Source organism: Leucoraja erinacea, chromosome 25 (genome assembly GCF_028641065.1).
Source record: "Leucoraja erinacea ecotype New England chromosome 25, Leri_hhj_1, whole genome shotgun sequence".
Lineage (NCBI taxonomy): Eukaryota > Metazoa > Chordata > Chondrichthyes > Rajiformes > Rajidae > Leucoraja > Leucoraja erinaceus.
The window spans coordinates 17,846,487-17,863,685 of NC_073401.1; the positions used below are offsets into that span (position 1 = coordinate 17,846,487).

At 46.0% G+C, this 17,199-nt stretch overlaps 1 protein-coding gene across 4 annotated transcripts in view; it reads right to left on the minus strand.

Moving 5' to 3' along the window:
- Positions 1-17,199, minus strand: part of ttc28 (tetratricopeptide repeat domain 28) — a 502,085-nt gene that overhangs the window by 62,106 nt on the left and 422,780 nt on the right. For all 4 annotated transcript variants that reach the window (XM_055655876.1, XM_055655877.1, XM_055655878.1 and 1 more), the window contains one exon: positions 523-667. In XM_055655876.1, the coding sequence (XP_055511851.1) occupies positions 523-667 (145 nt within the window). The remainder of the gene's footprint in view (positions 1-522; positions 668-17,199) is intronic.

A 17,199-nucleotide genomic window follows, 5' to 3' on the forward strand; every position in this document is an offset into this window, starting at 1 on the left:
TGCGAAAGATTGCGAATTGAACGAGAGTTTTTAAATTTATTAAATCTACTATTCGAGGCCTATAAAACTAATAATAGCTTTTGGGACCGGGTCTTGCAGCGATTCTCCGTTAATGATTTACTAGGCTGAACATCTGCGATTGGAACAGCCTAGTAAAAATCGGGTTTTAAACCCGCCCCCTCCAAACAGCTCCAAAATCACACACAAGGGGTGGGGCAGATGCTCAGCCACGATTCAGGTAGGTTTTGTAACATACCTACTCTCTGTACTCTGATCTACAGTGCAGCGTTTACTTCTTAGTCTGTACCCTTTCGATAGACCAGGCTGTTCCCCCGATGTCCGAATGCAAACTTTCCTCGTTCTACAGTAGTTCATGTTAAATTTTGGAAAACGACTGAAGTTTGTCTCGCAGAGTTAGGTGCCACCAACAACGGCCGGCAGCTTATTACTAACGTATGGGTGATTGGGAGATTCACAAGGTGACAATAACAATGTGTCCGGGCTGGTGCGGGACTCACTTACCCCTTCCATGGGTGAGATGAGGATGTCGTAGAGGGCACGGAGAGGTTGTTTACTGGAAGAGCCCAACTTTCGGGGTAGGGACGAGGTGGAATCTTGGAGACTCGACGTGTTGCTGCTGAACAGGCTGCTCATACTCTGGCAGCTTCTGAAGGGACAGAACAATCAGATGGTCAGAACAAGCCTGTCATTGACACTTCTAACAAGTCCATGGAGGACACCACCGAGGCAAACATGGTTCTCAAGTGGGTGAACACATTCGTTACGCATCATGCATGTGGGCACAAAAAGCTGGAGTAACTCAGCAGGACAGGCAGCATCTCTGGAGAGAAGGAATGGGTGACGTTTCGGGTCAAGGCCCTTCTTTGTAGTATGAAGCAGGGTCTCGACCCGAAATGTCACCCATTTATGGAGGGATATGGATCACGTTCAAAGTTATGAAATTTGTTTAACTTGGCATCACGTTCGACACAGACATTATGGCCAAAGGGCCTGTTCCTGTACTGTCCTGTTCTATGCATTAGATATTCACATTATCAAGTAATGTCAAGTGATTTTTCTGCAGCATCTGATATGTTGCACAAAGTCACTGTTACCTGCTCCAATAAAGGACACACTGCAAATACCACAAACACTTAGCTTTGAGACCAGCATGCTTTCTCTTCACACATAAGCATGACTTAAATTAGCCCACTGAGAGATTTGCCCCCTCTCTCCCAGCTGACAGAGTTTCAAGTGATGTTTTAACCTTCCCCATTCTTCTCTAATCTCCGTCATGTGTACTGTTCTGAAGTTGCCCCCACGCCATTTCCACTCGAGGCTCAGAGGTCCACGTCTTTCCTTGTCTCGTGTCACAACTCAGATCCACGATGCTGGCGATGTGCCCCAGTCCTCTTCAGCACGTCTTTCTCAGCAGTGGTTCCGCAGCCTTGCGTCACCTCTCTGTGAGACGGTCGCATTTTCACACAGCCGCTGCCGAGATCGGCACTCGCCGATTGCCACTGGCACTCGGCACAACACCGGGATACCAATGCACCGTCGGAAACACAACAACTCCGGACGGCTCAATAATGAGCCTTGATGGTGCTGGCTGAGGGGTAAACGTTGGTGGGAGAGCAGGGTCACACCCAGGCCTTTCCCCCAGACAGGGGCTTGCAGTATTATTATCCAGCTGAAAGCAAATGGGGCCTCCGCTGTAAAACGTGTCCAGAGGCTGCGTTTCCGGTGGTATCTTGGTGTTGTGCGGAGCGCCAGTATAAATCGCTAGTTAGTTTATTGTCATATGTACCAAGGTACAGTGAAAAGCTTTTGCTGCGTGCTAACCAGTCAGCGGAAAGGCAATACATGATTACAATCGAGCCATTCACAGTTTTACAGATACTTGATAAGGGAATAATGTTTAGTGCAAGGTAAAGCCAGGAAAGTCTGATCAAAGATAGTCCGAGGGTCACCTACCAATGAGATACAATGATAGTTCAGGACTGTGTAGGAAGGAACTGCAGGTGCTAGTTTAAACCAAAGATAGACACAAAAAGCTGTAGTAACTCAGCGGGACAGGCAGCATTTCTGGAGAAAAGGAATGGGTGACGTCTGAAGAATGGTCTTGACCATCTCCATAGATGTTGCCTATCCCACTGAGTTACTCCAGCTTTCCGTGCTTATCTTTAGTAGTTCAGGACTGCTCTCCAGTTGCAGTAGGATGGTTCATTGGGTGCAGCTCTGGTTGCCCCGTTACAGGAATGGGTGTGAAGCCTTTGGATAGGGTGCAGAACAGGTTTACTAAAATGCTGCCTAAACTAACTAAACCAAGAAGTTGTGAATCCATTCCTCGGACTAAGACGGCCGGCCGCTGGTGTCTCTGTCACCAGGAGGGGGTGCCGCTGTACTGCACTCCAAATGCGGCTTAACCATGCGGTCTAACTGAGCTAAATCACCAGGAGATTGGTGGAAGTCTTTTGTCATCATCTGATCGGTGCAGCCATTCCTTCTGTGAATGCAGAGTCGGACAGTGGAAATTATAGATTTGACATTTTACCATCAATTGGAAATAAATTCAAGCGAGGATAATTTACTGGCTGGATGGCCCATACTTTGGAAAGTGAACCAAACTGTCACACACGTGACCACAGGTCATCACAAAGTGACACATTAAAAAAACCTCTTGTAAGTGATTAATCTTATTCACTGCTATTTTCCTACCTACAGAACTATAATGCATGTCTGCTAAAGATATGAACATTCTAGCTTTTTAAAATTCACAGTTTGTAAACGGCATCCGGCACACACGTGGCCAGTCACATTTCATCTCTTACCCTAAACAAACGTTGTCAACATAACACATAAAAATTTCACTTGATAAACCGAAACAAATATGAATCATATATGCAGTACAAAACAATATACTTGTAATGCTTTCAGAATGAGAAGAGTTTTTCATCTTTTTGGTCACACACGTGACTAAGATGGGCCAGATGAACAAGGGAACCTTTCAAAAAGTTGTAATATTCCTCACCATTCTGATCACAATGAATGCCTGCTTCATGCTCATCAAACAACGCAGTCACAGCTGAACACTCCACCCAGTTTGATTATCGTGTATAAAACAGAGCATTTTGTCTCCACAGCTGATGTAACATCACCGGCTCCAAACAAGGCAGCAGAGGCAATGATAAACACAAAAACTTCGAGTAACTCAGCGGGTCAGGCAGCATCTCTGGAGAAAAGGAAGAGGTGACGTTTTGAGTCGTCAACTATTCTTTTTCTCCACAGATGCTGTCTGTCTCGCTGAGTTACTCCAGCTTTCTGAGTCTATCTTCGGTTTAAACCAGCATCTGCAGTTCAATGGCAACAAGCAGAATCAATGACATGTTTACAATAAAGAGGTCCGATCGATGCTGTCCCATCCACATTCCCACACTAGGTGGCACTGGCGAGTAAGGAATGAACAAGGCAGCCAAAAGAAATCCAATTACCTGTCATCACCAAAGATAGACACAAATTGCTGGAGTAACCCAGCGGGACAGGCAGCATCCCTGGAGAGAAGGAAGGGGTGACGTTTCGGGTCGAGACCCTTCTTCAGATTGTGACAGGCGAGAGAGGGTCTAGAGATATGGAGGGGCAAGATGTGAAAATGAAAGATCAAAGCAGACGGTGATAAGGAAATGTTGAATGGTCCATTGTTAGCTGAGGAGGTGGTGACAAGGATGCCTACAATCAGTAAAATTAATCAGGACAGTGAATCTAGTGGGAAGTCAGCTGAGAGCAGCTCTCAGTGTGAGCATGAATGTATGGATATAGGGTCACATATTATTGCTTTCAATAGATTTGATCTAAAACAAAATTCTGATCAGTCTGTCTTTATTTATTGCAATGGCATTATCTAGCCATCCTGCATTAATTACTAATGGAAAATAGCTATCCTTTAATAACAATGAGGCATTCTTCATGTGACATGGAGGATTGTTTTAATTTATTCACTTTCCAGGATATGGGCACCAGTGAGAAGGTCAGTGTACACCCCTATCCATGGAGGCCAGTCATAGAGTGATACCCTGGGGAAACAGGCCCTTCGGCCCAACATGTCCCAGCTTCACTAGTCCCACCTGCCTGTGAATGGTCCATATCCCTCCAAAGTTGTCCTATCCATCTATCCATCTAAACCTGGGATCCCAGCCTCAATGTTTTTATTACATACACATACGAGAGGCATAAAGTGGCAATGCTCGCGGAACAACAAAACAACCAAACAAATTATAAACACAATCATAACACACATATTATTTTACATAATAAATAACAGAAGGAAAAACGTTCTGTAGAGTTAGTCCCTGGTGAGAAAGGCGTTTACAGTCCGAATTGCCTCTGGGAAGAAACTCCTTCTCAACCTCTCCGTTCTCACTGCATGGCAACGGAGGCGTTTGCCTGACCGTAGCGGCTGGAACAACTACCTCCAACTACCTCCTCTGGCATCCTGTTCCATACACCCACCATCTTTGTGTGAAAAAGGTACCCCGCAGATTCCTATTAAATCTCAATCCCAGTGTGCAGACCTACCCCTGGACAAGGCCAGTGTACAGACCTCTCCCCGGACACATGTATCTCTGGACAAAATCAGTCAATGTAACGGACTCGGTGGGTTGAAGGGTCTGTTGCCACGCTGTATCTCTAAAGTGGAAAGCCTACAGTAAATGGGATCAATATTTCTAGAAACTGGGCAGTCCACTGTGTATGATGTCGGATGACATTATGGTCCCTCGGACAGTGTAGTGAATGTGGGACCATCAGTAAGTGGTTATGGTAAACTATTTAAGACACAAAGTGCTGGAGTAACTCAGCGGGTCAGGCAGCATCTCTGGAGAGCATGGATAGGTGACGTTTCGGGTCAGCGCTTTCTTCAGACTGATTGTCTGAAAAAGCTCCTGAACCAAAACGTCCCCAATCAATGTTCTCCTGAGATGCTGCCTGACACACTCCAGCACTTAGTGTCTTTTTTTTGTAAACCAGTATCTGCACTTCCTTGTTTTTATGCAGAGTGAACTGGTTTATTGGTGGTGGAATTCTAGGATAAGCATCTGGCAGGTTATGTGATGTGACCCTGCCTCACGCACTGAATCAAACACTCTGCAGGTTTAATCAAAGGGACACTGGAGACTGCACTATAAGTTGTGAGCTCGATCAGATGGATATAGGGTAGCTCCGGTTCTTGTTTCTCTGAGAAAGGCAGACTGTACAATCAGACAAGCTATAATTTGTTGCACTGTGGCAGTTACTGCAGCAAGGCGTGTGAACTGTGTGAAACGGTGGAAGGTTAAAGTAATTCCAAAAGGCATTTTATACCATAAGGAATAAATAAAGAGCAATATCGTTATTGATATATATTATATATATATATCTATATTACTAAAACTCTGTTCTTGACCGGTTTTGGCGATCTGTGCTGCGATTTCTGAGAGAACGCCGCCACCTACGGCCGTCATTTTTGGCCACCTCGCTCAGAGCTCCCCTCCGCCGTATGTGTGCTGAGGATTTTTCCCGTTGATGAAATATGACAGAGATATTAATGATTTTACAAAATTCCCCATTCTCTCTGCTGCCCCTGCTGGCGGCAGGGGGGAGGGACTATAAAACCAGGAAGTGGTGTGCCTCAATTAGTCTGCAAGCTGGAGGAAGGCAGAGGGTCACGTTTCTCTGAGCTGTGAATAAAACTGAACAAATGTCCACACAACTATGAGTAAGTACCCTTAATGTGGTTTGAAAATGAAAATATGGTTAAAGTAAAAAAGCACTGCCTGCAAATGGTTGTTTGGGTTGAAATAAAAAGGCACTCTCTCTCTCCCCCTCCTCACCTCCTCCCCCCCCCCCCCTCCTCCTCCTCTCCCCCCTCCCCCCCTCCCCCTCCTCACCCACCTCTCAGCATACCCCCTCACTTCCCCCCCTCTCCCGCCCCCCTCCCCCCCCCCCCCCTCCCCCCCCCCCCTCTCCCCCCTCCCCCCCCCCCCCCCCCCCCCCCCCCCCTCCCCCCTCTCCCCCCCCCTCCCTCTCCCCCCCCCCCCCCCCCCTCTCCCTCCCCCCTCCCCCCTCCCCCCCACCTCCCCTATACCCCCTTCCCCCCACCCTCCTGCCCCCCACCCCCCCTCCCTCCTCCCCACCCCCCCTCTTCCCACCCTCTCCCTCCCTCCCCACCTCCCTGCTCCCCCCCTCCCCCCCCCCTCCCTCTCCCCTCCCCCCCTCTCCTCCCCCCTCCCCCTCTCCCCCTCCCCTCTCCCCCTCCCCCCCCCCCCCCTCCCCCCCTCCCCCCCCCCCCCTCCTCCCCACTCCCCTCCCGCCCTCCCCCCCCATCTCTCCTCCCCCCCCCTCCCCCCCCTCTCTCCCCTCCCCCCCTCTCCCCCATCTCCCCTCCCTCTCTCTCCCCTCCCTCTCCCCCCTCTCCCTCCCTCTCCCCCCCCTCCTCTCTCCCCCCCTCCCCCTCCTCCCTCTCTCCCCCCCCCCTCTCCTCCCCCCTCTCTCTCTCCCCCCCTCTTTTTCTCCCCCTCCTCCACTCCATCCCCTCCTCCACCGTCCCTCCCCCTAAACCCCCCTCCCCTCCACCACCCCCTTCCCTCCACCCTCCCTCCCCCCTCCCCCTCCCCACCTCTCCCCCCCCCTCACCTCACCCTCCCCCTCTCACCCCCTCCTCCCCCCCTCTCCCCCCCCTCTCTCCCGCCCTCCCCCTTCCTCCTCCCTCCTCTCTCTCCCCCCCCCCCCTCTCCCCCTCCCTCCTCTCTCCCCCTCTCTATCTCATTGGGGGCTATGCGTCAGTAGATACGGTGGTTATGGGGTAAAAGGAGCAAATTAATAATATTAATATTATATCAAGGGGGGTAATTAGCGTGAGTGGGGGGGGGGGGGGGGAGATAGTTAGTGTGTGTGATGCTGCATGCCGCCTCCCCCCACAACCGCACGTTGGGGGAAGAGACCCAACGGGTCTGCACTTGGTCTAGTATATATATATATCTTTGAAACCTGGTTACAGATATTCAAAAGCTGAATCTGTCTTTAAACCTAAGAGAGTAGCTAATGAAATTGAGATTCATTCCCAGATGAAAGTATTACAAGCAAAACACCTTCTTTTCCTAAAACAATAATTCTGCAAAATCAACTGGGTTGAAAAGTCATTGCAATGGAATAAAGAGACCGCATTAGTTTTTAAATGCTCGAGTGTTAAAACGTAATTTTACTACTAATTATATAGCCGGCAGTGCCAAAGTAATGCAGAGGCTGACTGATGAGATTGGATTAGACGTTCCAACAGATTTCTTTATAAACCGTAATGTGGATTAAAAAAACACAAGAAGCCCTCTGAATGACTTAATGGAGATGTGATTTTAAATATTTAATTGACTTTAAAGTGCATTGAGACTTTGTGGGTCAAAAAGGAACCACATAAATACAATTTATTTCTTTAAGTGGCAGAACAATAATGAGCATGCAGAGATTGTGAGCTTCACCCAGATGACGTTATGCTAACCCATTTGAGATACAACGCTGAGAACCTATACAAGTCTGCAGTCTCCACCTTCCCCTTTGCTCTACCTATTGTACTTGAGTCTGGCTTGATTGCATTCATTGTCTCGTTTGATTAGATAGCATGCAAAACAAAGCTTTTCACTATAGGTCGATACACATGACAATAGTATACCTAAACATCAACAAATTCAAGTATTTCAATATCAAATTGTTACACTTATTTCAAATCTCAATTTCTCTCAAATAATACCCACCAGAAGCCGATAAAGTAGCCCCACAAAAGGCCCTTTAAACAGTCACTGTACAATGCATATGTATGATTTTCAAGAGACAGCCTATATTTTATCCAAGTTATTTTTCTACGCTCGATTCAAATTGCAGTGCACAATATTAATAATTCATCCCCATCGCAGTGCTTTGTCCACTCTTTGAACAATGGTGTTGCTGATGAAACTATCCCCAGGAGCTCTTTACTCCACACGACCCACCCACAGTGACTCAGTGTACACATCGTTCTTGCCGAGCCGCCCGCAATATCTCACACTGTTCTCTGCCCAGTCCTCCTGATTTACAGCAGTTCCGTTCACACTACTGTCACGATTCACATCACCTCCGGGTACATTGGAGAATTCTCCCTCCCACTGAAAGTATCCAAATGTCCACATCGGCCATCCAAGTACCTGGTTAACACTGACCTCTCAGTTGCATCAATATTTCTCTTGCCCACTCAGGGTACTTCATAGATAGAGTACTCCCTCATGAGCTCATGCCGTCATTGCAGTCCTTCCACCCAGATCGCTTGCAAATCTACTGGCTTATCCTGAAGATGAAACATAGAAAATAGGTGCAGGAGGAGGCCATTCGGCCCTTCGAGCCAGCACCGCCATTCATTGTGATCATGGCTGATCGTCCCCAATCAATAACTCGTGCCTGCCTTCTCCCCATGAATATCAGGAATATTTCCAAGCTCTGGAATCTTGAGCAAAACACAAAGTGCTGGAGGTCACATCAAAGAGCCATGACACCCTGGCCACGCACTCATCCCACTCCTACCATCAGGAAGTGACTGACGGAGCACAAGGCCGACAGTGCCTGAGTCCGTGGAGCCCGTGGCCGAGGTCGGAGTCCACGTGCCGTGAGGCTGAAGCATGGGTCGGCGAAACGGAGAGGACCCAGCAGCGTTAATGGAGAGGTCGATGGGGGCGCTGACCGTGGATGAGGGCGCCGCTAACGAGGGAAGGAACGAAGGATGACACGGTGTGGGGGGGACCGCCGGGAGAAAGGGAGGGTGAAGAACAATGGATAATGGAAGACCCAGCGTGGGGGGACCCCCTGTGAGGGGGGTGGGAGGGGAAGAACAGAGGGGGAAACTGGATGGGGGGGGGGGGATTTGTAACTTGTAAGCGCCTGCATGGTTGACTATTGCATAATTTGGCAAGGTATGCAAGCAAAGAATTTCACTGTGACTTGTCACATGTGACTATAAAGTATTCTATTCGATTCAATTCAATCAATTCATTTCAAGAAGGTACAGAAGCCTGAGAACCATGATCTCCATGTTTAAGAACAGCTTCTTCCCAACAGTCATTTGTCTCTTAAACAGAATACAACATTAACCACAACTATGAACTTCTATGAACTTCTATGAACTGCCACTGCTTGCACTTTGGAATTCTTATTGCGCTAGTAATGTGGTTATTAATTTTTTGAATTTTTATTTTATTGTGTTTATTCACCTGTGTGTTATTGTGTTTACAAGTCTATAAAGTTGCAGCGGGTAAGAATTTCAATGTTCCTTTGTTGGTACATACAAGATGAAACACTCCTGACCAAAGATCATAGAGCGGAGCTCCTGATCCTGACTATTTTCTTTAAGTACAGCGCTCAACACTGCTGAGGTAGAAAATAAAATTTCAGGTTCCTTTCCATGGCGTTTGTCTGTTTCAATGCACAAGCGGAACAGCATGACACAGGTTAGATTTTTTTGTATGGACAATATTCACTTCACGTCTCTGGCGTAACTCAGTAACCAAGAGAAAAGTTCAACAATCGCAGTGAAATGTAAGCCTCCCTGTAGAGCTGACACAGCCGGCTGCAAATCTTGGTGCAGGCTCCCTCTGCCACTGAGTGGCTGAAATATAATGCTGATAGGTTACTACTGCAGAGCGTGCATGATTGGCAATTGTGCAAAGCATCCACGGGGTGGGGCCCACTGGCATTGAAAAGGTTCATCAGCAAAATGCACACGTTCTCCAGTTGCAGCATAAAACTTGCCAGAGGTACCGATGGACTTGCCAACAGCTTGGAGAGGCACAGGGGTACATCTTCTTCCCAGATTCCCACTGGGAATAGCTTCTTCATGGCAACCATCAGGCTTTAGAAACACTGCCCAACATGAAGCTCAGCAACTATGATTCTCTATTGACTTTAGAAACAGAGAAAAATAGGTTCAGGAGGAGGCCATTCGGCCCTTCGAGCCAGCACCACCATTCATTGTGATCATGCTGATCCTCCACTATCAATAACCCGTGCCTGGCTTGTCCCCATATCCCTTGACTCCAGCCCCTAGAGCTCTATCTAATTCTCTCTTAAATCCATCCAGTGACTTGGCCTCCACTGCCCTCTGTGGCAAAGAATTCCATAAATTCACAACTCTCTGGGTGAAAACGTTTTTTTCAGTCTTCAATGACCTCCCCTTTCTTCTAAGACTGTGGCCCCGGGTTCTGGACTCGCCCAACATTGGGAACATTTTTCCTGCATCTAGCTTGTCCAGTCCTTTTATAATTTTATATGTTTCAATAAGATCCCGCTCATCCTTCTAAACTCCAGTGAATACAAGCCTAGTCTTTTCAATCTTTCCTTATATGACAGTCCCGCCATCCCAGGGATCAATCTCGTGAACCTTGTTTTTGGGTTGCACTACTGACATTGTTTTTTCGCACTATTAGAGTCTGGTTATTACTGATCATTAATTTATTATATTACTCTATTTATTATTGTACTTTTAAATGTGTGATGAGATAGGCCTGTAAAGCTGCAGCAAGTGAGAATGTCATCGTTCCACTGCCTGGTACATATGACACGTGCATCCATTCCCTCCACTGAGTTCCTCCAGTACTTTGTGCTTAGGTCAAGATTCCAGCATCTGCCGTTCCTTATGTCGTCATTCATGACTTGTTTGAGAGACCCTTCGCATCAAGGCAACCCAACAGCTACCCTCAGTCATCTACCACTAGTCACCCTTTGGATTCACTGGAGAACTGCAAAAGCCTACGTCTTCAGAACAGAGCAGAAATCATTTGGGGAGTTCCTCGATAATTAGTTTAGTATTAAAAGTTGCCGTTAACAGAGCTCTACATTACTCCTGCTCTTCGAAGAGTTCCAACATTATTGTGCTTAAACTTGAGAAATCTCTTTTGGAATAAAGTCAGCTAAACAAAATGTAAGGAAACAAATCCTGCACGATAGCTTTAGGGGATTTAAGGAAAAGAGTGTTTTGCAAAACTCAAGCCAAAATATTTACAGAAATAAATTAGGAAAGAATTTTTGAACCTCATCCAATTTGGCACTGTTTATTTATTTATCAGTTGAAAATATTTTTTACTGAGATAAACAGATACGACCTTACTTGGCAGAACAGTCGATTCAAATGGCACCGAGGACAGAGATGCTGGTCCATTTAAAGTTGAATTAACCCCTATGGGGTCGTAGCTGTCAGAAAAGGTTAACAATGACTTCGGAACAATGCAGGCTGGAATTTTACATCAGCGTGCAGATTATTGTGCTGAAGGTAGTTACTGACTTCTCAAGTCCTTGACAGTACTGAGCCTTTCAGACAACTCATAGATGGAGGGTGACGATTTGGATGAGTTAGCAAAAGGTTGCCCCCGTGTAATCAACGTCAGAGTAAGGAGGTCGAGAGGACAAACATTTAAAAATACTGAACACTTCAATGATTCAAACACAAAAGGAAATGAGAAAGGAGGGAGTTTAGTCCAGCAGAGGGCAGCGGAGTATAGACATGGGTCTCTACAAAGTCGTTAGGCCCGCTACACCTCCACAAAACAGGCAGCCCATGCCCATCCTTCTTCTAAAACCAAGAAGACTATGTACGGAGTTTTAACATCAAAGCGAGAAAGAAATGGAGAAAGTGTGAAAAAAATGCACGAGAGAGATTAAAAGCAGGAATTTGATGGAATAAGGTGAATTAGGTAAACGCAAATATTTTCAATATCACTCAGGAAACAAACCAATGCCATGGTAGGATTAGAAACTGTCCAAGAATTCATGGGATAAAACTACCTTCAAACTACTCCTGATTTGAAGGTAGTTTTGGTTGGAGGCAGTGCAGAGGACATAAGTTGCAATGTTGTGAAGCAAATCAAAGCTATTCCAAGTCACACAAACACACAATCCTTTTCTTCAATATTGTTGTCCTCATGCAATCTACAAGCCTTTGCGATTCTAGTTATCATTCACCGTGTTACCTTTGCCTTGTTATTTTCAGTCTGGGTCCTGTCTTCGATTGTGGAAACAGGTTTCTTAGTTTTTAACTTCTAAAGCCAACATATTTCAATCACTTGATATGAATGTGACCAAGCATGGGCCCACCATCTTAGTGCAAACTAAAACCCAAGTTAAGTATAAGCAACAAAAATAATTTCAATTCCCAGCACCGGAGATAGGAATAGCATGACCTGCAAACTTTGAAAAGTTAATCAGTAAAAGCTGTTAATAAAAGGCCGAGTCATCAACCAAACTGGCTGCACTTCAGTCCCACCATCCTCATCCTTGGCCATCCAGTGCATAGGGGAGTGGCTGGAGCAGAGGATGTCCTGCTTGGTTTGCTCCTAGGCCTGGCCAAGCTGGACATTTGTGGGTCACGGTGCCAGGCAGATGAGGCGACTACCTGCCACTTGTCCAGGATTACGTCCGTGCCAGGGTGTTCCTCAAAAAGGAACATGCGGGCACCATGGGGGATTCCCGGGACCGCTGGTCACCGCGGTGGATTGAATGCATCAAGGACCAGGACCGTAATATAGTCATTTAATATTTAGTATTCAGAATCTTTTGTGAGTTTTGTGTTTTGGTGGTGGGTGAGTTGATATTGTTTGTTTTGTATCATTATTGTTGTAAATAATTGAATACATTTATTTTTGGAAAGAATAAAAGGAGAAAAAAACCCACCAGGCTGATGTGAGTTTGCCAGGTTTAGTTTTGTAGAGCAGGTAGCTGTGTCTCTCATGGGGCACCACTTGCATTGCATCCCAGTCCTATTATGCTCACTGCCTTCAGTCTGGGCCAGGGGTGGAAAGGAACTGAAATAGAAACACCGTTCTTTTAGCCCCTTCTTTAAATGTCTATAAAGTCTGACGCCAATATAATTAGTTTCACATTACTCCAAAATCCCATTTAAGAAGGTGAATGGCTATTTAACAGTTGTGGGTTTGTTCAGAGGTTGCGTTTCACACTGTGACCATTTCTCAGCGGAACAATGTGGCTGGGCTGATACGTGGTTTACATGGCAAATCTAACGGCCGTTTGTCACAATGGCACCTGGAGAATGGAAGGAAACAAGGAAGGACAACACAAAGTGCCAAGGAGCTGGGATGGAAACGTTCCATTCGTCGCCCACTGCCGGCCAATGGAACTGGCACCGAGCTGAGACGCAGAGGGTAAACTGGAAGTGATAACAGCGCCGTTTTTAGTCGATGAAATATAAACCTCCCTTGAAACAGACCCAAGATCGAGACACTTAACACATTGTCATTCAGACTGCATCCATCGTTCTTTGTACACGTTGTTTGCTTTTTGTGTCGTTCCGATTTTCATTCTTGCTGTAATTTACTCCTCTGCACAGGGTGGACTCCCACAAATAACGGAGCTCCTTTAGTACCGTGCCAACTGGCCAAACGAGAGCGAGCACAGCTATTCAATCACAAGAGCCAGCAGAGCCAATCCAACCCTCTGCATTCTACAAATAGCCAGAAGCAGTCAATAAAAATACTTATTTCTCCCCCCTCACCCATTATTCTTTAATCAAATGCTTTCCCCCGGTATCAGCTGGGTGCGGGCCACAGATCAGTGGAACATTTGGTGAGTCCCACAAATAAAGCATTTGGTGAGTCCCACAAATAAAACAAAGCCGCACAAGGTGCTGCCGACACAGGTCAACCCGTGCCTCTGTGACCATTGGAATAATTCCACAAAGTCGTGCTGAAGAAACACACACACACACACCCCAAACACAGTGCACGATACAAACATAATAGGTCTACGTTATAATATAAGCAAACATTATTCACAAGAGAAAACATTCTACAGGCATACAGTACAGAGCATATTGACTCTTCACAGCCTGGTTTGGTAATTGAAATCCCCGTAATGAAGGAGACGACAGAGATCGCTGGACACAACCTAGTCCCTCACAGGTACTGACCTCCCCACCATCCAAGGACCCTCACAGGTACTGACCTCCCTACCATCCAAGGGATCCACAGGAGGTGCTGCCTCAAAAATCATCAGACACACAGCACCTTGGCCACACTCTCATCTCGCTGCTACCATTGGGAAGAATGTACAGGAGCCTGAAAACCACGACCACCAGGTTCAGGAACAATTTCTCCCCAGCAATTATCAGGCTGTTGAATACCGTACAACACTCACTGCAGCAACTGTGATCTTCTATGGACTGTGTATTGGTTGCACTGTGGACTTCGGTTCTGCACGATTATGATCTGGGTACCTAGTATTACTGATTATTCATTTATTGTATTATTAGTTATTATATCTTTAACTGCGCTTTATTGCGTTAATGGGCATGTAAAGCTGCAGTAAGAAAGAATTCCATTGTTCCCTTATTGGTGCATATGACATATAAACAGTTTTGTGTCTTAAAAAATCTTGCCCCTGCAGTAACCCTGTAGGTTGGTTAGAAATACATCAACTTTCTTTGGATTATTAATCTAAATAAAGATAAAAAGTCAAATAGGTGCAACCTTTAAAAGACGTCAGAACTGTGACCAAGACAATGGCAATAGTTAGATTCGCCAATCACATTTAGTCAGGGCACTAAGGTGTCTTGTTCTAGCAGTGACCAACCTGCCATTGATTGCTATCTGAAGGCATTCTGAGTTGCTGTGAAGGGCGTTAAAACATGTTGAATTGAACTTAATAAACGCATTAAGAGTCACACAAAAATGCTCCATTCCCGATGCACCCAAATAAACGGCTACTCTGCAAGCCTCTCCGCCAGAGTAGTTACTTATATAATCAGGTTAATTTAAAAATAACTGTTTTTTTTTTAAAACACAAAACCCTCTTTTAAATATAAAAACAATAAATTGATCGTAAGGATCACAATCCGTCTTGTGCAGTGCAATTGCTCAAGTTAGTGCACATCATTTGAAACTGCATAAAATGATAAACATTTTAGAACCGTAATTAGAACTGTGCAATTAATTTCCTTGACATCTGGAATTATACACACTGTCAATGAATGGGGTCAGAGCAGGCGGCTTGGGGAGTGATTTACTGCACTCGTGTATAGGCATTAACTTTGTAAACTGTGCACCACCTTTTCTTCACTGCCTTGGATTTGTGGTGCATCACATTCGGTTCTCTGATCCAGGTTATCCACAGAAAATAGAACTTCTTAAATGAACAATGGTGAATGTTGTCTAGGTTGTATACTCTGGAATTTAGAAAGATGAGAGGGGATCGTATTGAAACATATAAGATTATTAAGGGACTGGACGCGCAAGAGGAAGGAAACATGTTCCCGATGTTGGGGGAGTCCAGAACCAGGGGCCACAGTTTAAGAATAAGTGGTAGGCCATTTAGAACGGAGATGAGGAAACACTTTTTCACCCAGAGAGTTGTGAATCTGTGGAATTCTCTGCCTCAGAAGGCAGTGGAGGCCAATTCTCTGGATGGTTTCAAGAGAGAGTTAGATAGAGTTCTTAAAGATAGCGGAGGGGATATGGGGAGAAGGCAGGAACGGGGTACTGAATGTGGATGATCAGCCATGATCACAGTGAATGGCAGTGCTGGCTCGAAGGGCCGAATGGCCTACTCCTGCACCTATTGTCTATTGTTAGTTTAAAGATATAGCTTGGAAACAGGCCCTTCAGCCCACCGAGTCCACGCCAACCATCGATCACCTGTTCACGCTGGTTCCATGTTATTCCACTTTTCCATCCATTCCCTACAACTAGGGGCAATTTACAGAGGGCCAATTAACCTACAAACTCGCACGTCTTTGGGGTATGGGAGGGAACCGGAGCACCCGGAGGAAACCCACAGGAGAGAACATGCAAACTCCACACAGACAGCAGCCGAGGTCAGGATCAAACCCAGGTCTCTGGCACGGCAAGGCAGTGGCTCTATCAGCAGCACCACTGTGCCTTTGGATCACAGCAATGAGAATGCTGTGATCCAATGAGAATGGGAGTAAGGTGCAGCAGAGAGCAGGTGATGCTCAGCTCCACAAGGGCAGGTACCCTATACAGAGTGTGACACAATGTGGGTGAGCATTGGCCCAAGGGAGTGCTAGGTCCAAAGCCATACTTGGCAAATGCCAGGGCATTCACAGCATGCCAAATGTACAGACTCACCACAAGTTGGCCTGCAACTCCGTAAGTAATCCGTCTGGGCTAAGGGTGACTTGAGCAGCAAAACAGGCCCTTTGGCCCACCTTTTCTATGCTGACCAAGGTGGCATGCTGGGCTAGTCCCATTTGCCTGCATTTGGCCCTTTGCCTTCAAAACCCTTCCTGCCCATGGCTCCTCTGCCAAGATGACGGCTTGTTCACACCTGACCAGCAGTGTGCTTTCTACTCTTTATATTGAGGACTCCATTTTCTTGGCCAACATGGTTTAATCAGGACAGCTTTTCTTTATGAAATGGAGCGTAAGAAAGGCTTAGCTGAATAATACTTCAATGTTTCCTGTTTAATAGGCCTGCATATGGGGCTGTGGTCCTCTGTTGTATTTCCCTGTACTTTCTAATGAAACAGACCAGGACACGTAATGGAGAACACAGGTCATTTATCAGGGGCAGAACATTTACACAGCATTGAGCAGCAGATTAATTCCTAAATTAAGTGAAGGTGAATACAATGCGCTGGTCCACATTCACTAATAGAGCAACAACTCGATGATGCTATGGCTTGAGTTTTAAGTAGTTCGGTCCTTAAAGCCATTGACGATGAAACTTGTATTTATTTATATGTTCATCAGTCACAGGAGCAGAATTAGGCCATTCAGCCCATCAAGTCTAGTCCACCATTCAATCATGGCCTATCTTTCCCTGTTAATACCAGTCTCCTGCATTCTCCCCATAACCCCCCACATCCGTACTAATCAAGAATTTTATCTATCTCTGCCAAAAATATCCATTGATTATTCAATGCAAGGACAAATAGATTTGGGTGAATGCACCAGCCCTGTCTTTTTTCAGGGCAGAATCAAGGTTAAGGTGAGGTTAACATATGTTAAAGGTGAGAGGGGAAAGATTTAATAGGAAACTGAGGGGGGGCAACTTTTTCACACAGAGGGTGGTGGATATATGAAACAGGTTGCCAGAGAAGGTAGTTGAGACAGGTACTGTATTAAAGCATTTCAAAGACATTTGGACTGGAACACAGAAAGGGAAGGTTTAGAGGGATGTGGGCCA